Source organism: Belonocnema kinseyi, chromosome 1, assembly GCF_010883055.1.
Source record: "Belonocnema kinseyi isolate 2016_QV_RU_SX_M_011 chromosome 1, B_treatae_v1, whole genome shotgun sequence".
NCBI classification, from domain to species: Eukaryota; Metazoa; Arthropoda; class Insecta; order Hymenoptera; family Cynipidae; genus Belonocnema; species Belonocnema kinseyi.
This window is the reverse complement of record NC_046657.1, coordinates 14,113,937-14,136,060: the sequence shown is the minus strand read 5'-3', so window position 1 is coordinate 14,136,060 and position 22,124 is coordinate 14,113,937. Positions and strand designations below refer to the sequence as shown.

General features: G+C 22.7%; 1 protein-coding gene across 1 annotated transcript in view; it reads right to left on the bottom strand.

The window, feature by feature from the left end:
- LOC117172520 (vacuolar protein sorting-associated protein 54) overlaps positions 1 to 22,124 on the bottom strand; it is a 78,446-nt gene that overhangs the window by 7,268 nt on the left and 49,054 nt on the right. Inside the window, exons 10-12 of the mRNA XM_033360544.1 lie at positions 18,409 to 18,686; positions 6,873 to 7,090; positions 873 to 1,092 (exon numbers count right to left, since the gene is read on the bottom strand). Coding sequence (XP_033216435.1) covers positions 873 to 1,092; positions 6,873 to 7,090; positions 18,409 to 18,686 — 716 coding nt within the window. The remainder of the gene's footprint in view (positions 1 to 872; positions 1,093 to 6,872; positions 7,091 to 18,408; positions 18,687 to 22,124) is intronic.

The window sequence follows — 22,124 nt, the reverse complement described above, 5'->3', positions numbered from 1 at the left end:
TATCTAAAGAAGAAACGAATTTTCAACAAAATAGCTCATTTTTTCAACCAAAGACATGAATTTTCAATTAAAATTACGAATATTTAACAAAAAAAAATTAATTTTTAAGAAAAGAGTAACTGTAAACCAAGTAATTAAATCTTCATTTAAGGGATGGATTTGGAACAAGAAATATATTATTTTATATTTCAATAAAAATTTTTTTTATTTTTAATAAAAATAATATAATTTTTAAAAATCAATTTTAACAAAATACATGAATTTTCAACAGAAACAGATCAATTTTCAACTAAAAAACAGAATAGTTGAACTTTCAGTTAAAAAAATTTATTTCAAACAAAAGAACGCGTTATTCAATTTATTATTACACTTAAAAAAAATTAAGTACGCCCTCGAAAAAATTCCCTGACTTAAAAAAAAAATTGTGACATTTCCAGGTTTTTTTTAATATAAAAATGTCCTGATAATTCCCAGTTTTCCAGGTAAAGTAGACACTCTGTTTTTTATCCCAAAAAAATATAGAGAAATTTTTAAAACATTTACATTGCAATAATTTTTTAGCAAACAATAATGTTTAGTGAAATTCAGAAATATGCAAAAAAAAAACTGACCGTACTTAAAATATTAAATTTTGCTTATTTCCACCTGAAGGACACTTTGTCTCTACTTTAAAAATTAACTATAAATTTTGTATAATAATTTGTTTAAAAAAAGCTATTTTTCATATATTAAATTCGAGTTTTCGTTAAAATTTTACAATTCAAACTCGAGACTTACTTTCCAGTCCGAAATTTTTTCGGATAGTTTTTCCGGGAATAGGGAAAGAAAGGGAATTTAAAACGGGAAAATTAAATTGCAAAAAAAAAACTGACTTTGAAATTGTCCTGAACGGCTGCGATGGCACTGGCGGTTTGGCGGTCCAATTCGAAATTTGGCTGTTCAAAAGATTGTCAACAATCGTCAGGATTTTTCCGTCAATTTCCCTCACGTGAGATCGAATGTCTCTTTCTACGGTATCCAATAAAGCGACGCCTCCGGTCGCTCCAGAAAGTCCCACGACTGACGAACGATTTGTACTTATTTCCGCTAGACCTGTTAATTAAAAAAAAAAAATTCCACGTTTATTTATTTTTCCTTTCACTCAGATTTCCCAGTTTCCTACGTAATTTAAATCGTCATTTTAAATTTTAAAATTCAATCTCAATTTATCAATTCAATTTTCTTAAATTTTCAACAATTAAATTTGTATCGGTTAAAAATTCAATTTTCTTTCATTTTCAACAGTAACAAAAAAAGCAGTCAAATTTAGAACATCTTTAAATGAAAAATATTTAAAGCAAGTTTATTCAAAATTAAAAACATTGAAAATTGAGTAATATAATTCAAAGTTGACAGTTTAAAGTACTTTTGAAGCAGAGGAAACGGGGCGATTTTTCATGAGAGAGGGAAAAAATAAATTTAGAAAATATATATTATAGGGAATAGTTAAACTGCGATACGCCACATGGTGACAAAAATCCGAATTAGAAAGAATAGGTATGGTTTTATGGAAAAATGCGAAACCGAGAACATTTTTTTAATTCTCTGATTTTTCCTTGAATAATTTTTCATTTTAAATCATTAATATTCAAATATTAGCATTTTAATCTTGCAATACTTTTAACATAGAATATTTTATAAACGGAATAACACAGTATTTCATATACAAATTTAAAATTTATTAATTTATTTAAAAAAAGTCTTTTCTATTATAAAAGATGGTTTCTTGAGAAAATAATTGAATTATTAACATACTAGTTAAATATTCAACCTAAAAAGACAAATTCCCAACGAAAAAGTGTCATTTTTACCCGACAAAAATGAAATTTAAAACTGAAAAATTATTTTTTTTACCAAAAAATGCGAATTTTTAATTAAAAATGATCAATCTTTAAAAAATGGCAGTACATTTTTTGTTAAAAAATTAGTTTTACACACACAAAATACAGTATATTTCACTAAAGAGTTAAACTTTTAACCAAAGAAAATAAGTTCAATTTGTAGTCAAGTAGTTTAATTTTCAATTAAAGAAGATTAAATTCCAACAAAATAATTAAACTTTCAAGCGAAGAAGAATGATTTTTAACCAAAAAGTTGAATTTTAATTTTAAAAAAGTTTCTTTCAAAAACAGATCAAGTTTCAAATCAAAAAGATAAATTTTCAAAAAAATAGTTGAATTTTCCGTTGAGTTTTCAGTCGAGTTTTCACGATCAAAATATGGAATTTTAAAAAATAAATAATTTTCTAAACAAAAAAATTAATTTTCCATCAAAGAAGTTGTGCTTTCATCCAAAAAAGTTTCCAGTTGATTCTGCAAGATCAAAAATGGATTTTTCTAACAAAAAAATAAACTTCTTTTTTCGACCAAAAAGGATGAATTTTTAACGAAATTATTGAAGTTTCAAAAAAACAGTTGCATTTTTATCCAATAAAGATGACATTATTATCAATAAAGATAAAATCATTAGAAATGATACAATTTCAACTCGTTTCTATAAAAATTGTACATTTAAACAAAAATTTAGAAATTTTAGAATTGTATTCGGAAAATATTTCATTTTTAACGTTTTGTCTTTGTCCTATTTACGAAATTTTATTTTAATCTTAAATCATTGAAATTCGCAAAATTCTAAAAAAAAAAACCCCACAAAAATGCGTTTTTTTAACTCTATCAAATTGACATTCTATGTAAAACGAATTTTTTATAAGGATTTGTTTTTAGTATTTAATCACTGTGTTAAACTTCAGAAAAAAATCGTAAAAAAATTTTTGTGCAGAAATTAAAATGCATCTTTAAAATTGTACCTACTCCTTCTAGTTCCAGTTTTCGGGACCAGGTGGCGAAATGGCAGACCACCATTCCCAATAGATACAATATTAATTCAATATGACAAGCTTTGAATTCCTAAGATTTAAAATCAAATTATATTGCATTTTTAACACAACAGTTGAATTAAAAAGAAAAATAATTTTCAACGAAATAGTTGCATTAAAAAAAAAAAGATAGTTGAATGTTCCAGTAAATTTTTTTTAACCAATCAATTGCATTTACAAATAAATAGTTCGATTTTCAATTTAAAAAATACAAATTTTAAGAAAATAGATGAGTTTTTAACCAAGCGATTGAATTTTCATTCCAAAGGGGCGAATTTTTTTTTAGGAGACTGTCAAATTTTTAATCCATAAGAAGAAATTTTTTTATTTTAGAGAGTGAAATTATCAACCAAACAGTTAAATTAAAAAGAAATGCAGTTCCATTTACCAATGACTAGTTGAAAATTAATATTTTTTGTTCAAAATTCAGTTATTTTAATTGAAGATCCATAATTTTATTTAAAAATTCATATTTTAATTGGAACATTAATTTTTTTAACTGCAAAATTTAAGTATTCAATTTTTGGTCGACAATTTATCTTTTTTAGTATAAAATCCATTTATTCTGTTAAAATTTCGTCTTTTAAGAAATTAATCTTCTTGGTTGAAAGTATGATTTTGGATTGAAAATTCAAATACTGCCATTAAAAAATTATAATTTTTGTTAAAAATTCATCTTCCTTGTTTAAAATTCAACTTTTCTAGTTAAAGAGTCATCATTTTAGTAGATAATTAATCCGCTTGGTTGCAAATTATTTCTTTTTTTTTTTTTTACTAAAAAAACGTAATATTTTTTAGTTCAAAATTCAACTATTTCGTTTAAAATTTATGTAGTTTGTTGAAAAATCGTATTTTGTCGTACAATTTTAATCTTATTGTTTGAAAATTTATCTTTTTGGTTCAAAATTCCAGCATGTCAGTTAGATATTCATAATTTTAGTTAAAAAAATGATCTTAAAAAAAACCAGTACTAGGTTTAAAGTTAAATTCTTATGTTAAAAATTCATATTTCTTGTTCAAAAGTCATCAAATCTAGTTCGCAATTCATTATTTTATTTGGAAATTTATCACTTTCATTGAAAATTGAATTTTTTATGTGGAAAATGAATTGTTTAAACTGAAAATATAACTATTACATTTTTTTGTAGAAACCCGATCTTTTTTAGTTAAAAATTCAACTATTTGGTTGAAAATTGCTTTTTTAGTTTGAAAATTCAACTAATTGGTTAATTAGTTGAACTGTGGATAAAAAAAGATTAAATTAACAAAATAGGTGAATTTTTTGAACCAAATAGTTGAATCTCCATGTTAAAAAAATTCATAAAGACAAATTTTCTATTAAAAAAAAATAGAATTATCAGCAAATAGTTAAATTTGCATGTAAACAGACAACTTTTTTAAAAGACCCTCGCATTTCAAACAAAAACGTTCATTTTCAACCAAGAAAGATGAATTTTCAATCCATCAGGACGAATTTTCGGTCCCAATAGACGAATGTTTAACAACAAAAACTTGAATTTTTAACTAAATAGTGGAATTTTTAACAGAATAGTGGAATTTTCTGCTACAAAAATAAATTTGTAACCAAATAATCGAACTTTCAGCCTAATTTTCAATCTTCAAGTAACAATATCAAATTTTAATAATAATAATAATAATAAAAAGATTATAGTTTTGTCAAACAGAAATGAATTTGCAACTAAAAAATGAATCTGCAACCAGGTAAATAAGTTTGTAACGTTTAAGGGGCATACTGGGTGTACAAGACCCAGCGACTTATTTCCGCTTTAACAAAACGTACCAAATTCAAGAAAATTGAACATATTGAGCCAGATTAACAAATGACATGAAAACCTTTTTTTCTATATCATTTTCACATTTTTGATTTTTATCATTTTTATACGCAGTTTAAGATCAATAAAATCGTTTTTATTTTTATAGAATAAATACCTACTTTGGAACGAACACTGTAAGACTAATTTTATTTTTGAAGCGCCGTATCTCGGAAGTATTCAGGTAAAATTTTAAGTAAAAATATCAAAAACTTAAAAAGTTATGAATTTTAGAGTAAAAGAAGTCATTAAAAAATTTTTTTTTCAAAAAGGATTTTTTTAACTACTTTAAATTTAAAAAACTGTTATGAAACCCTTTTCTCCCCCAACTAGATAGATTAGACATAATTAATTGATTTTCTTGTAAAAACCTATCCAATACCGTCGGCACAACACACGTTTGAATACCCTTGGGTGTAAAACACCCAGTATGCTTTTTCTGTAATTTTAACAAACGAAAAAAACATTTTTCTACAAAACCGTTGAACTTTCCACCGCACATATTAATTCTCTGCTAAAAAGATGTATTTTCAACGAAATAATTTAATTTTCAACAAGATATGAATTTTCAATTAAAATGATGAATCTTTAACAAACAAATAAAAAAGAATTTTTAACAAAGTAACTAAACTTTTAACCTAGAACTTAAAATTTCTAACCAAATATACGCATTTTCAGTCAATTTAACTTTTAAATCAAAAGACGGATTTTTTGTGTATAAAATAGCTGCATTTTCGACCCGAAATTATAAATTTTCAATAAAAAAAGTTGACTTTTGAACCAAAAAATTGCAGTATTAAACAAAAACTTTTCTATCAATAAAGACAAATGTATAACGAAACAAAAATTTCAACAAAAAATGGAAAAGTTACATTTTCAGCTAAAAAATGAATTTTTAATAAAAAAACATAATATTGAAGAAAAAAGTTAAATTTTCAACAAAATAGATTAATCTTCAAAGTGCAAAATAAATTTTGTACAAAGTCGTTCAATTTTTAGCGAAGTAGTTAAATTTGCAATTAAAAAAAATCAGCTAAAAATAAAATGGCATTTTTAACTAAAAAAAAAAATGATCAAAAGACATGAATTTCCAAAAAATATAGACGAATTTACAACAAAAAAGTTCATTTTCAACTAAGAAAGATGAATTTTCTATCCAAAAAGACGAATTTTTATGAAGAAATAAGAATTTTTTAACCAAAAAAGTTGATTACAACCAAACAGTTTGACTGTGGAACAAGAGTCGAATTTTTTCGAAGACACATTTTATTTAAAAAATAGAATTTTTTTTTAATCAAATAGATGAATTTACCTTTTAATTTTTAATCAAATAGATGAATTTTCAATGAAATAGTTAAATTTCCATACCAAAAAGATATTTTTTAAAATTATTTTCAAACGAAGAAAGATGAATTTTCTACAAAACAGTAGAATTATCGACTAAACAGAAAATAAAAAATATATAGTTGTGTTTTCGACTCCACAAGATTACTTTGAACAAATTGTTGAATTTTCAACAAAGTTATAAAATTTCTAACAAAATATTTGTATTTTTAAGAAAGAAAAAATACATTTTCAACAAGAAATATGACTATTCTACAATAAAAAAAGAATTTCCAAAAAAAAAAACGTTGAACTTTCTACCCAAAAAGGCAAATGTTCAACAAAACAGTTAAATTAAAAAAAAAAGGATTTTTTAACAAAATTTAAAAAACATCCACCAAAAATACTCGAATTTTCTTAAAGAATCTGATTTATTTCACAGCGGAAAAAGAGAATTAAAATAAAAAATAAATGAAAAAGGGCAATGGGGAGAGAGTAGAAATTCTTCAATTTTCAACTTTCTTCATTAAAAATGTTCTAATTATAAAGCTTCAATGAGAAATTAATCAATTTTTCATCTTCTCAATTAAAGTGTTACAAATTATTTTTAGTTTTGAATTTCAGTTTAGAAAATTTTAATTTGATTAAAATATTTTCATTAGAAAAAGTCGTAGAAAAATCAGATTTTCTAAAAAAAAAAAAAAAAAAAAAAGAAAAGAGCGAGCGTTTTTAATAAATTCCCGATTTTCCTGGTTTGCCAGGAAATAAATTTTTGTTTTTAATAAATAAAAATAAAATCTTGCCTTGAAAATGTGCTTTGACGAAGGGCATTATCCAGAGAATAAGTTTTAAACTTCGAGCCGCTAGAACGAGAATCGTGCTAGTTATAGTTTTCAAACCAGCAACTTTCATGGCACCAGCTCCTAAAACAAGTTGACAACATCGGGAATTATAATGTCGCAAAAGCTCCGCTAATTGGCGACCAATCGTTCCCGAAAGTGCAGTTAATTCACTAGCCGTTCTGAAATAATACAAAAATATTACATGTTTTAAAATTGCAATTAAATCGTCTGAATTTTCCATTGAATTGCATTAAGAAAAAGGGAAAATAATTAAAACCTTGATGCCTTTTTGCAAATAAACAAGAACAAAATATATGAAAAAAAAATAAGAGTAACTATAAATAATTATTTAAAAAATGAAAAAGTAATGAAAATATGTAGTTTAATATTAATAACATTTAATTTTCAGATACATTTTGAAAGTAGTTCGAACTTGATATTTCTATGATTTATTTTGCTGATAATATTGATTTTATTATTTGTTCTAGTTGAAAAAATTATTTATTGTTGAAATTATTAATGCAGCTAATGAAAAAATTAATAATATTTAAGACCTCAAAAGCAAAAATATTTAAAACATATACATACACATTTTTTTCTCAAATAGGTGGCAAATAGGTGATAAAAAAATGTTAAATAAGATAAACAAACACGTTGTAATTTGTTTGTAAACCAGAAGATGACCGACAATTTTTTTTTCGTTTAAAACGGCCACCCTGAAAAATGGAGTATTTACATTTCAACTGAGAACTAATTTTCAATTTAAAAAAAACTATTTTCTTTACAAGTACATTCAAATTTTTACATCTAAGTTAAATCCGTTACCAAATGGATAAATTTTCAAGCAAACAAGATAAATAGTCTGCATTTTTAAACCATGAAAGTTCAATTTTTCAACGAAAAATTAAGTAGATGAATTTCTATCATGAAAAAATTAATTTTCAATTAAAAAAACAGCAATAAAAACGAATTTTCTACAAAAAAAAACTTTAATTTTGTATCAAATAGTTGAATTTTATACCAAATTTTTTAAGTTTCAATAAAATAGGCTAATCCTCAATCAAAATATATAAATCCTCAAATAAGAAGTTGCTTTTTTAACCAAAAACTCAGAAAGAGATGAAGTTTCTACCAAAAAATTAATTTTCAACCAAGAAAAATTTTTCAGTCAAGAATGAAAAATAATGTTAACCAAATTGTTGAATTTTCAACATAAAATATTAATGTTTATCAAAAAATATTAGAGTTGATATTTCCAAAACAAAATTTTAATTAAAAACAAAAAACAGTTTGTTAAATTTTCAAGCCAAGAAGCCTAATTTTCTATAAAATAATTTAATTTTGAAAACGAGAACTTGATATAACAAAAAAGTTTATTTACAATATAATCATTTTTTGGTTCAAAATTCTACTATTTAGTTAAAGATCTAATTATTTTGTTGAAAATAAGAGTCTTTTGTTAAAAAGTAATCATTTTTGGTCGAATATTTATATTGCTTGGTTGAAAATTAATTCTTTTTATTTAAAAAGTCTATTCTTGGATTTTTGTTTAAAAAATGATCTCTTTGAATTAAAAAACATACTTTTTGTGAAAATTCAACGATTGTTTTGAAAAATTCATCGTTTTTCATCAAAAATTTATACTTTTCTAAAAAATTCATATTTTTTATTGAAAATTTATCTTTTTTGATTGAAAATTAATTCCTTTTATTTGAAAAGTCTATTATTGATTTTTGTTTAAGAAATAATCTTTTTTACTTAAAAAACATACTTTTTGTGAAAAATCAACGATTTTTTAAAAAAAGTTATCGTGTTTGGTCAAAAATTTATAGTTTTGTAGAAAATTAATATTTTTTGGTTGAAAATTTATCTTTTGGTGGAAAAATCTTTTTTTCTTTTTAGATGTCACCTTTTCTTGTTTAAAATTAATCTCGTTATTTCAAAAATCGATTATTTGGTTCAAAATTTATCTTTTTTGAGTAAAAGTTAGTTCTTTTGATCAAAAACAAAATAGTATCATATTTCTGTTCCAGAATTAATCTGAATTCAACTAATTTCTTAAAAAGACATCTTTTTTTTTGTCGAAAATTCATCCGTTTTGGATTGAAATTTCTCTTTTATTTGAAAAATCGTCTTTTTGGGTGGCAAATTCAACTATTTGCTAAAAAAATCACCTTTTGGCTAAAAATTCATCTCTTGGTTAGAAATTCTACTATTTAGTTGAATTGATTTATTTTCTTAAAAAGTAATTTTTTTAAATCAAAATTTCAACTGATCTATTGAACACTTGTATTTTTGGATGGAAAATCCATTATTTTGGTGTAAAAATCCTCATTTGTTAGAAAAGTCATATTTTTAGTTGAAAATTCGTCTTCCTTGCTTCAAAATTAAACTGGCTTGTCAAATATTCATATTTTCAAATTAAAAATGAAAAATTATGTTTAAAAATGCAACTCTTCCTGGTTGAAGTTTAATCTCCTCCGTTTGAAAACTCGATACTTTGGTTCAATATTCGTCGATTAGGAAAGTGTAGTAACAACTGGAATTGGTGTGTAAGTTGTAATTTTGAATAAAATGTTACTTTTTCAATTGAAAAAAGGTGACAAAAGATTTTTTTATTAATAATTTTTCCACTCACAGTATGGAAAAACTAAAATTTTATAGATAAACATTTTTTACACTTTTATAACTGATCAGGAAAACTTTATATTGTCTTAAATGAATGTTTAGGAACTCATAGAATACAAATAATTTGTTTATTATTCCATTTATTTGTTATAACCAATTTTATGAACAAATTGAAAAATAGTCTGATTATCGGTAAAAAACTATTTTTTTTTGCTAAAAGTGCTTCACATTAATGTAGGAATGACGTTTAATAATAAAAATAATTTAAAAGTTTATAATAACAAATGTGATAAACAATTTTTGTGGCAAAATATTAGACTTTGAGACTTTTCAAATTATAATTTCCTTCAGTGGCCAAAACGACTTCAGGTATTGCTTAAAATAATAAATAATTACCAAAATTTTGATAAAATATAACACTTTAAATTTTTGTAAACAAATTTAAAACTTTGGCTCTTTCGCATAGAAATTTCTTTTTGCACTGCAAATTATTTAAGCTATTGGGCGAATGACTACTAGTCCCAAAAAAATTAGAAAAGTTAATAATAACCACTGTTATTAACAATTCTTGTGACGAACTATTTAAATTTAAGGTTTTATGAAATCTAAATTTTCTTTTTTTTACATTTTTTATGTAAATTGTTTATAAACATGTAAGTTGTTATATTCTACTAAATATTATCAAAGATACATTTTTTTAGGAATATCCGTAGCCATTGTAGCGATTAAAGAAAATAAAAATTTTGATAAAACCTTATATTTGAATATTTTGCCACAAGAATTGTTTATAACAATGATTATTATAAACTTTCAAATTATTTTAAAATATAAAGTTCGAACTGCTTACAAAATGTATCTCAAAATTAAATTTTATTCATATTAAACTACATATGTTCATGACTTTTTCTTTTTTTTAATAATTAGTAATAGTTACTCTTCTTTTTTCATATTTTTCTTCTGTTTATTTGCAAACAGCATTAAGTTTTCTATTATTTTTGCTTTTTCTTAATGCAATTGAATGCAAAAGTCAGACCTATTTTTTCTGGCGCCATCTGTTGGATTAGTTTGAACAATTTCCCTCAGGATCGTAAGAAAACAGAAAAATGGGGGCGATTCATGGGGCTGATTCCAACATAAATCATCAAAGTAAAAAGTGTCAAGTAATTTTCAAGTTCTGATGAATTTATTACCACTATTTATTTTCGTTCTGACACGTTATACATTTAGTAAAAAATAATACAAAATACTCCTCAAAATTTGTGAATGAACTGCTGCAAAATTCGCCATTTTTTTAAATTTCAAAACTTTCCGCATAACTTTTGCCTTGCAGTAATGAAATTAATAGAAACAATAATGTTTTAGCACATTTTTAATACGCCTAGGAATAAAATTCATAATTTTATTAGCGATTTTTCAATATTTACACATTTGTTAGGTAAACTGAATTTTGTCAGGGTGTGAAAAAAGTTCTTAAGATTCATGGAAAATTTTTTAATGGTTGTTTTGTAAGGAATTTCAAGAGAAAATCGAGAAAAAAAGATCACAAAACATTTTAAATTATTTCCTAAAATTTTTAAAGTGTTTGAAAGATTTTCGAGTGAAATTGTAATTATTTTAATTTTAGAATTTTATAAAGTTTCACGAAAATGAAAGACATTTTTTCAGGTTCTTAGGATAAATTAAAATAATTTTTTATTTCGAAAAATTAATTTGAAGAGATTACTTTAAAAGATTACACAAGATTTTAAAAATTTTGAAGAATGATCTTTAAGAGAAAATTAAAGAAGGTTTTTAAACATAAGAACCGATTTCCTAAGTTTCTAAAAATAATTTAGAAGATTTTAAAGCAAAATGTTTCAATTTGGTAACGTTGCAAAATAAAAACGAACAAAAATCGGGTAGATATAAGAAATATTTAATAGAATTGAAAATAATTACGAAAGTTTCCAAGAGAATAAACAAATTTTCTTAAAATTGTTAAGAAAATTTAGAAGATTGTAAGGTAATTTTTAAAAATTTAGAATGATATTTGAAAATTTTGAGAAAAATTCGTGTCAGTTAAAAATATTTTCAGGAATTTAAAGCGTTTTAAATAGATTGCAAATATTTGGAAAGTGGGAAACATTTTCGAAAATTTATCAAATATTTCTTTATTTCTACCCAACTTCTAAAAGTTCTAAACATCTTTTAAAAAGACTCGAATTTTTCACAATATTTTGTAAAATCCTATAAAATAAAAAAATGTCTTTAAAATCTTCTACATTTTTTCTGACACAACTGAAATATTTTTAAATCTTTTAAATTTTTTCAAGAATCTTATGAAAATTATTGCAGTTAGGTTGAAAATTTTTTTATTTCTTGACTGAAAAATCTTTTTTGATTAATATTTCAAATATTTTGTGGAAAATTTGTCTTTTTGGTTTGAAAATTTATCTCTTTAAGTTCAAGATTCAACATTTTTGTTTAAAATTCGTTTTTTTTTTAATTAATTGAACTGCTTTTAATTTGTAAATAAAATCCCCTAGAAATAAAATGTAAATTATTCCATTAAGTTATCTAGAATTCTATAAAATATCTTAAACGTATGTCTAATCAAATTTTGGAAACAAATCTAGGGATTCAATTAATGTTTAACTGAGAAAACGTTGAAAAAATGTATTAAAAGATATTCTTAAATATACTAAAACCACCGATTAATTAAATAATTAAATAATACTAAAAACATAATTATTAATTTCTTTAATTTGTCTCTAAATCCCATGAATTTTAATAATAATAGATCAATTTCTAGCAACATAATTGAATTTTCAATCAATGAGATTAATTTTCTACGAAAAAGACGATTTTTTGAAACAATAGATGAATTTTCAACGAAATAGTTCAATTTTCAACTAAAAAGATCCATTTTCAATGAAAAAGTTGAATTTTGAAATAAAAAAGATCGGTTTTCTACAGAAAATGAAATAGTTGTATTTTCAGTTTATAAAAGTAATTTTCCACAAAAAACCTAAAGGTTCAAGGAAAATTATGAATTTTACTCTAAAATGATGAATTTTTAATAAAAGAACTTTCAATCTTGTAGTGGTTTTTTTCCAATGAAAAGATCAATTTTCAACTAAAATGATAAATGTTTAACTAAGATACTTGAGTTTTGAACCAAAAAGATGAATTTTCAAACAATAAGATTAAATTCCTATAAAAAAAAATGATTTTTCAAAAAAAAACTGATGAATTTTTAACAAAAGAGTTGACTTTTCAACCCAAAAACACCAATTTTCGATAAAAAGAACTAAATGTTAAAAAAAAAAGATGAATTATCATGAATTTTCAACTGAAATTGATGAATTTTTTAACAAAAGAGTTTAAAATTCAACCAATTAGTGTTATTCTCACTCAAAAAGATAATTTTTCAACTAAAATGCTTCTTTTTTATCTTGAATAATTTAATTTTTAATCGAAAATATAAACTTTTAACAAAGAAGATTAATTTCTACCAAAAAAAGAACATTTTCAACAAAATAAATGGATTTTCAAACTTAACTTTTCAACCAAAAGAATACAATTTTTCAGCCTAATAGTTAACATTTGAACTAAAAAAGATTAAATTTTCAGTAAAAATATTAATTTTTAACTAAACTAATGAATTTTCTACTCACGTGATTAATTTTAACCTGGACAATTTAAATTTTAAACAAAATTTTTTTAATTTTCAACTAAAATGCTGAATTTTTATTTGAAACAGTTGAATTTTTAAAATCATCAAGATGAAATTCCAAAGAAAAAGACTAATTTCTACAAAGAAGACGAATTTTCAACAGAATATATGGATTTTCAACTAAAAAAGATAAATCGTCAACCAAAAATTATACAGTCGAATTTTCAGACAAAAAAAATTAATACTCAACCAAAGGGATGAGTTTTCAAGATCATGAATCAGATCATAAATCTTTTTATAGAATAATTGAATTTTCAACCAAAAAGATTGGTTTTCAACCAAGAAGTATCATTTTGACTAAAAAAGTAGATTTCTCAACAAACTACATGAATACTGAACGAAATAGTTGAATTTTGAACTAAAAAAGATTTTTGAACATATTTTATTTGTATATTTTAACTTATAATTATGGTTAAAAAATTAATGTTTATCCTAATAGATGAATTTTCAAGTAAAATGATGAAGTATTCAACGAGAATAGTTTTATTTTCGGGCAAAAATTGAATAATTAAATTTTTAGTCAAAAAGTTGATTTTCGACCAGATGAATTTTTCCCTAAAATTATAGAATATTCAACTGGAATAATAGTTACATTTTCAGTTTTAAAAACAAAATAATTTTCAGCTAACGCAGAAACAAATTTTCAACAAAATGGTTAAATTTTTGGCAAAAAATTCTTTTTCCTCCAAAAAAAAAAAAACAAGTTGTCAATCAAATAGCTCATAATTCAAGCAAAGAAATGAATTTTAAATTAAAATTATGAATCTTTAACCAAAAAAATTTATTTTCAACAAAAGAGTTCAACTTTCAACAAAGTAATTTTATTTTCAACATAAGAGATGAATGAAAAATATTTCACTGTAATACTTGCATTTTTAACCGAAAAGAAGAATTTTTTAATAAAAAGATGAACTTGCAAAGAAAAAGATAATTGTCTATAAAAAAAATTTTGTAACGAAATATGTGGTTTTCAGCGAAATAGTAGAATTTTCAATTTAAAAGGGCAAATTTTCATCCAAATTGTGTAGTTCTGAACAAAAAAAGATAAATTTTCATCCAAAAATGGATATTAAAATTTTCAATTGAAGGAATTAATTTTTAATCAAACTGATGAATTTTCACCTAAAATAATAAATATTCAACTGGAATAGTTGATGTTTATACAAAAAAGATAAATTTGGAACCATAAAAATTAATTTTCTACAAAAAAAAGCGAATTTTTGAGAAGGTACATAAATTTTCAAGTAATTAGTTTAATTTCTAAATAAATAAATAATGAAAAATATTTAATTAGAGCAAACTGAGCTAATCTGAAAGTTCTGCTACAGTAGATAAAGTAAAAATCAGTTTTATAAACTGACAAAGATTATAAAAATAATGAAAACTTGAATTTTACTGCGTTCAGAAGTAAATTCTCGGTTTTTTAATTAAACTTCTTTCGAAATCCGCGAGAAAATTGATAAAATGTTCCAAATTAAAATAATGGCGGTGGTTTTTCAAAAACATACTATAAGTCGATTATTTTTTTATAAAATCGAATTTTCGTATTTCTCTTGCTTACAAAAACAGATACACAAAAATATTAAGAAATAAGTTTGCACGGTTAAAAAAGTTATACAAAAAATTTATTTACTCATTTATGATATCGTTTACCGTTTCTGAAAAAAGGGTAAAAAATAAATATTTATAAAAGAAATTATCTTGATCACAAAAATGGGTTAGCCCGCATAAACCTTATAGGATATTTTTTTATATAAACAAAAAAAGGTAGAAAACATTTTTAAAAAATAGAAAAGGTGAGGTTTAAACCTTCAACTTGTTTTTTTTTTCTTCAATTTTATATATAAATGAACAATTTAAATTAAAAAATATCTTTGTTCGTTTTTTTTTCAATCATTCTGTGATAATTTAATGTCTATGCAAATTTAGATACATAATAATGGCTGAAATTCCTAGAATGAATTTAAATGCCAAACGACAAGTTTATCCTGATTTTGAAACTGTGCACAGAAAAGCAATTTATAATATAATTAATAACAAATTTATTTATTTATTAATATTTTTTTCGGAAATGAAACAAGATATCATAAAAGAGTAAAGAAATTTTTTATATAACTTTTCTAAGTGTGCAAACTATTTTCTTAACATTTTTTTCGTATTTATTTATTTATTTTTCGTAAATAAGAGAAATATGAAAATTCGATTTTATGAAAAAAAATTCTCCTGGCCACAACAGTTATTTAGCCTGTATAAAATTCACAAGATATTTTCATTATAGTAGTATAAATTCACCAAAAAATTAACAAATATAAGTGTGCTTTTTTCAGAGAAAATGGAATTTTTATTATTTTTAGAAAAACCACTGCCATTTTGTTAATTTTAAAAAGTGGAAAGAATATTCTGTTTTTTTTGGGTTTTTCTTTTAAACTGAAAATGTAACTATTACTCCAGTTAAATATTCTACAATTTTAGGTAAAAATTCATAATATTTATTAGTAAAAAATTCGTATTTTTTAGTAGGTTGAAAAGTCAACAGTTTTATTAAAAATTAAGTACTTAAAATTAAAATTTTAATGTCAATTTTTGGTTGCCTTTTTAAATTGAAAATACAACTATTTCGTTGAAAATCTGCATATTCTGTTAAAAAATCTTTTGTTTTGCAGAAAATTATATTTTTCTTTTCATGTTAATTTTTTTGTTTAAAAATTCCAGTATTACAGTTAAATATTTATCATTTTAGTTCAAAAATCAACTTTTAGGCTAGAAATAAAATTACTTTGGTGAAAGTTGATCTCTTTTGTTGAAAATTACTTTTTTTTGTTGAAGATTCAAAATTTTAATTGAAAATTCAATTGTTTGTATGAATTATGAGCGATTAGATTAAAAAAGGGGTTTTCTTTGGACGAAAAGAAATTTTTTGCCGTATATTGAACCATTTTGTTGAAAATTTGTTTCTTCTTTGGTTGAAGAAAATATATATATTTTTTTAACTAAAAATATAACTATTATTCCAGATAAATATTCCACAATTTTAGTTAAAAATTCATCTCTAGTCGAAAATCCACTTTTTGTTTAAAAATTAAATTATTCAATTCTTTGATGATAAATGATCTTTATTAGTAAAAAATTCATCTTTTTTAGTATAAATTAATCTTCTTGGTTGAAAATTCGACAGTTTTACTAAAAATAAATTCCTTTAAATGAAAATTTTAATCTCCATTCTTGGTTGCGAGTTGATCATTTTTTTGCGTTCAGAATTCAACAATTTCGATGAAAATCGGCCCTTTTTAAATTGAAAATTCAACTATTTCGTTGAAAACCTACATATTCTGTTAAAAAAATTTTTTTTTGTAGAAAATTTTATTTATCTTTGCAAGTTAATTTTTTAGTTTAAAAATTCTTCCTTTCAGTTAAAAATTTCAGGATTACAGATAAATATTTATCATTTTAGTTCAAAAATCAATTTTTAGGCTAGAAATAAAATAACTTTGTTGAAAGTTGATCTCTTTTGTTGAAAATTAATTTTTTTGGTTAAAGACTCATCATTATAATTTAAAATTAATTAATTTAGTTGAATTATAAGCTATTTAATTAAAAACTTGTGTTTTCTTTGTACAAAAAGGAATTTTTTTGCCGTAAATTGAACCATTTTGTTGAAAATTTGTTTCTTATTTGGTGAAAAATTATTTTTTTTTTAAATTGAAAATGTAACTATCATTCCAGTTGAATACTCAATAATTTTATGTAAAAATTGATTTCTGATCGAAAATCAACTTTTTGATTAAAAATGTAATTATTCAATTTTTGGTTGAAAACTAATATTTATTATTTAAAAACTCATATTTTTTTAGCAGAAAATAATCTTTTTGGCTCAAAATTAATTTTTTTTTGGTATAAAATTCAACTATTCCAGTTGAAAATTGATAATTTTAGTTGAAAATTAAACAGTTTTAATAAAAAATTAATTCCTTTATCTAAAAATTTTAATGTTCATTTCTGGTTCAAAATTGATATTTTGTGTTCAGAATTCCACAATTTGCATGAAAACATAACTTTTTAATTAAAAATGAACTATTTCGTTCAAAAAAAACAAATTTTGTTGAAATTTTTTTTTTAAGAAAATGATCCTTTTCAAGTTAATTTTTTTCTTTCAAAATTCGTCTTTTCGGTAAAAAATTCTAAGCATTTTTTCGATAAAAAATTTAATTATTTAATTTTCGGTTGGAAACCAATCTTTATTAGTTAAAAATTAATACTTTTTAGTACAAATTAATCTTCTTGGTTAAAAATTAATTTTTTTGGTATAAAATGTAAGCATTTCAGCTGAAGATTTATAATTTTAGTTGAAAATTCAACAGTTTTAATAAAAATTAAATCCTATAACTGAAAATTTTAATGTCCATTTTTGATTCAAAATTGATCTTTTTGTATTCAGAATTCAAAAATTTGCATGAAAATATGCCTTTTTTAATTGAAAAATAAACTATTTCGTTAAAAAGCACAAATTTTGTAAAAAATCTTTTTTTTTTAAGAAGAAAATTATCTTTTTCTTTGCAAGTTAATTTTTTTAAAAATTATTTTTAGTTAAAAATTCAAGTACGGCAGTTAAATATTTACCATTTGATTGAAAAATTAATATTTTAGTTTGGAAACAAAATTAATTTGTTCAAAGTTGAACTGTTTTGTTGAAAATTTATTTTTTCGTATAAAGATTCATAATTTTAATTAAAAATTAATTTCTTTGGTTGAATTATGAGCTATTTGATTAAAAACTTGTTTTTTCTTTGGACCAAAAGGAATTTTTTTTGCCAAAAATTGAACCATTTTATTGAAAATTTGTTTCTTCTTTGGTTGAAAAATATTATGTTTTTTTTTTTTTAACTGAAAATGTAACTATTATTCCAGTTAAATATTCCATAACTTTAGTGAAAAATTCATCTCTTTCGTTGAGCATCCATTTTTTGATTAAAAATTTATTTATTCTATTTATTAATAGAAAATCCATATTTTTTTAATCTTCTTGGTTGGAAATTCTACTTAATAGGCGAAAAAAACCTTAAAATTCTTTAAAATTCTTAAAATTCCTGCGTTTTCAAATATCCAGAAATTTTCCTTAAAATAATTGATTCTGAAAAACTTATTTATCATATTTACCTGCAATATTCGTGTATAATTTGAATAAGAATAAGCGCAGCTCCCACAACTGCATATTTTTCATCTCCGATCAAAATGCAACTCGAAGAATTTTCCTTCGGTACCTGGCTCTCGTGATTGAAAAGCTCCGGGAAATATTTATTTTCATAAAGAAACGTGATTAGCGTCTGAAATTCGGGTTGCACATCTGCCTGTTTCCATCTTTCGGATTCGAGAAGAAGACTCAGTTTGGTTTTGCGCTCGGTGTGGAATCGCTGGACAAATTTACTAGCCTGGGCCTGAATTCAAAAATAACTTTTATAAATAAGTAACGAATGGATGACTAGTTAGATTTTTTTTCTCAGCTATAAAAATCGTTACTTTTTTTTAGTTAATTTCGAAATGTATTTCAGAATTATTTTTATGAGAATAAAAAATTTGTAATGCTTTTGAAACTATTTCTGCAATAGCTTTATTCCAATTTTATTTCTAAAATCTATAGAAACACTTTTAGACACAAAACAAAATTAATTTTAGAGTTGAATATTTATTCTTTATTTGCTTGAAACTTTAACTTCCTTTTATGTTGAAATTTATTTTCTTTAACTATTCCATTTTTGGTTTAAAGAATAGATTTTTTAGTTCAATTTTCCACTATTTAATTGAAAATTGATTTTCTTAGTTGAAAATTCATGCATTTTATTAAAGAATTGTCTTTTTTTTGTAGAAAATTAGTCTTCTTTGTTGAAAATACAACTTAATAAATTAAAAATTAATATTTTTAATTTAAGGTTCATCCTTGTAGTTAGAAATTCATTTCCTTTGTTAAAAATCTAACTATTTCATTTATGGTTGAAAATGTATCTTTTCTATTTGAAAATACAACTAGTTGGTTAAAAATTCATGTCTTTTGGTTCATTAAAATCTTTTTTATTTAAATATAAATTCTATTTTGGTGGAAATATTAACTATTACATCAATATTTTTAGCTGAAGATTTAAATACTCTAGTTAATGAATTATTATTTTTGATGAAAATGCATTTCCTACGTTGATTTTTTATAAATATTTTGTTAAAGATTCCTATTTTTTGTTTTGAAAATTATTTTCATCAACTGAAGATTTAACTACTCAATTTTTGAAAGAAAATTTAACAGTTCGTCTAAAAAAAAAGAGTTTCTATTCCATTTTGGGTTAAAAATTGATTTTTTTTTTAGTGGAACATAAAATTAGTTTGCTTAAAATTCGTCATTTTTTGTTGAAAATTTCCCAGTTTAGCTCAAAAATATTTGTTTTTTGGTTCAACATTAATTTTTCTACTGAAAATTCAACTATTCCATTTTGGGTTGAAAATTCATTTTTTTATTAGTAGATTCTAAAATTAATTAGCTGATGGAATTCCTAAGAATTAAAGAAACGGGTTAAAAAAATTAGGATCAATGAAATAAAAAAAAATTAAAGAGAATTCTAAAGAGTTCATAAAAATCCAAGCTTAATTCAAAATAAATAAAATTAATTAGAAAATCTTGAAGCCAAAAGACGAATTTTCTTTACAAAAATTGAATTTTCAAAATAAAATATGACTTTCCAGAAAACAATTAATTTACGACGAAACTGATGCATTTTTACCCAACAAACATGAAATTTCAAATCCAGAAAATCATCTTTTTACTAAAAAAAGGAGAATTTCCAACTAAAAAAGATAAATCTTGAAAAATTGGATGTCATTTTCAAATGATGACAATTTGAAGCAAAAAAGACTTTTCAACTAAAGTTACATTTTCAAACAAAGACATAAGACTTCAATCAAAAAAAATTTTTTAAATGTAGATTAACTTTTACCAAAGTAGTTGAATTATCAATTAAAAATATAATTTTTTAAAAAATAGCCAAACTTTAAGCCAAAGAGGTGATTTTTCAAGTAAAAATATAAATCTTAAGAAAAAAATTTCTTGACAAAGTGATTCAACCAAATCTTTTAAACAAAATAGTTGAAAACTCAAGAAAAGAAAAAATTTCTACCTAAAAGTTGCATTTTTATTTTAAAAAAATGGTATTTCTACTAAAACAGATGAATTCTTAAGTTAAAAAAGCTCAATTTTGGATTAAAAAGGATTTAAGTTGACTTTTCACGAACAAATTCTGATTTTTTAAACAAAAAAAAAAGCTTCTAAAAAAATTAAATTTTCAAACCCAAAATACGCATTTTTTCAACCAAAAAGCATGGATTTTTAACGAAATAGTTGAACTCTCCACCAAATAGTTGCATTTTTATCACAGAAAAATGCAATTTATACTAAAACAGAGGATTTTTTTTAATAAAAAAAATTTTTTTTCTAAAAAATTGAACTTTCATTCAGAAAAGATTGCAGTTGATTTTTAAACACGCAAATATAAATTTTAAACAAAAAGCAAATATTCTACAAAATAATTAAATTTTCAAAAAAAAAAACAGCCTAATTTTCAACCAAAATTATTACTTTTCAACAAAATTGTTGAATTTAAAAAAAAATTTGAATTTTTAACAAAATAGTTGTTATTTCATCCAAATATATTTCAATTGACTTTTCAACACAAAAATGCGAATTTGAAACAAAAAATAAATTTTTTAGGAAATAGTTTAATGTTAAATAAAAGATTGACATTTTTCCCAGAAAAAAATGGAATTTTCAATTAAAAAAAAACGCTTTTTTTAACCAAAAAGTAAGAATTTTTAACCAAATAATTTAATTTTCAAACAAACAGTTGAATTTTAATTCAAGAAAGATGAAATTTCTCTTAAAACAGATAAATTTTTAATTAAAAATTAAACCGATTTTCAAAGAAAAGTTAAATTTTCATCTATAATAGATTTTTAAAAATCAAATATTCTACGAAATAGTGAAATTTTTAACAAAAGAGCAGAATTTCTAACAAAAATTACGACTTTTCAACAACATTTTTTAATTTTAAACAAAATAAATGCATTTTTTCCTAGAAAGATGCAATATTTATACTGAAAAAGATGAACTTTTTAATCAAAAAGACAAATTTTTAGAAAAAATAGTTGAATTTTAATTTTTAAATTTTGTAGCCAAAAATTGAATTTTCAATTCAAAAAGACGCTTTTTTCAACCAAACAGCATTGATTTTTAACAAAATAGTGAAATTATCTGCCAAATAGTTGCATTTTCATCCGAGAATGCTAAAATTTGTACTAAAACAGATTAATTTTTAATAAAAAATAAACATTTTTCTTAAAAATTGAACTTCGACTCAAAAAAGATTTCAGTTCCCTTTAAAACATCAAAACATTCAGTCTAAACAAAAGGCAGATTTTCTACGAAATAGTTAGGTTAAAAAAAACAGTAGCATTTAAAACCAAAAAGTATGACTTTTTAACCAAATAATTTCATTTTCAACCAAACATTAAATCTTAAACAAGAAGCTTTCCAGGAAGATACAATATTTATACTAAAAACTATGACGTTTTAAATTAAAATACACATTTTTGAAAAAATAGTTAAATTTTCGATTAAAAAAGATTTCAGTCAAAAATTGAATTTTAAATCCAAAATAACGTTTTTTTTCAACCAAAAAGTATGGATTGTTAACAAAATAGTTAAATACTCAACCAAATAGTTGCATTTTCACCAAAGAAAGATGCAATATTTATACTGAAAAAGAATAATTTTTAAATTACAAAGACAAATTTTTAACAACAAAAATATTTTAATTTTCTATTAAAAAAGATTTCAT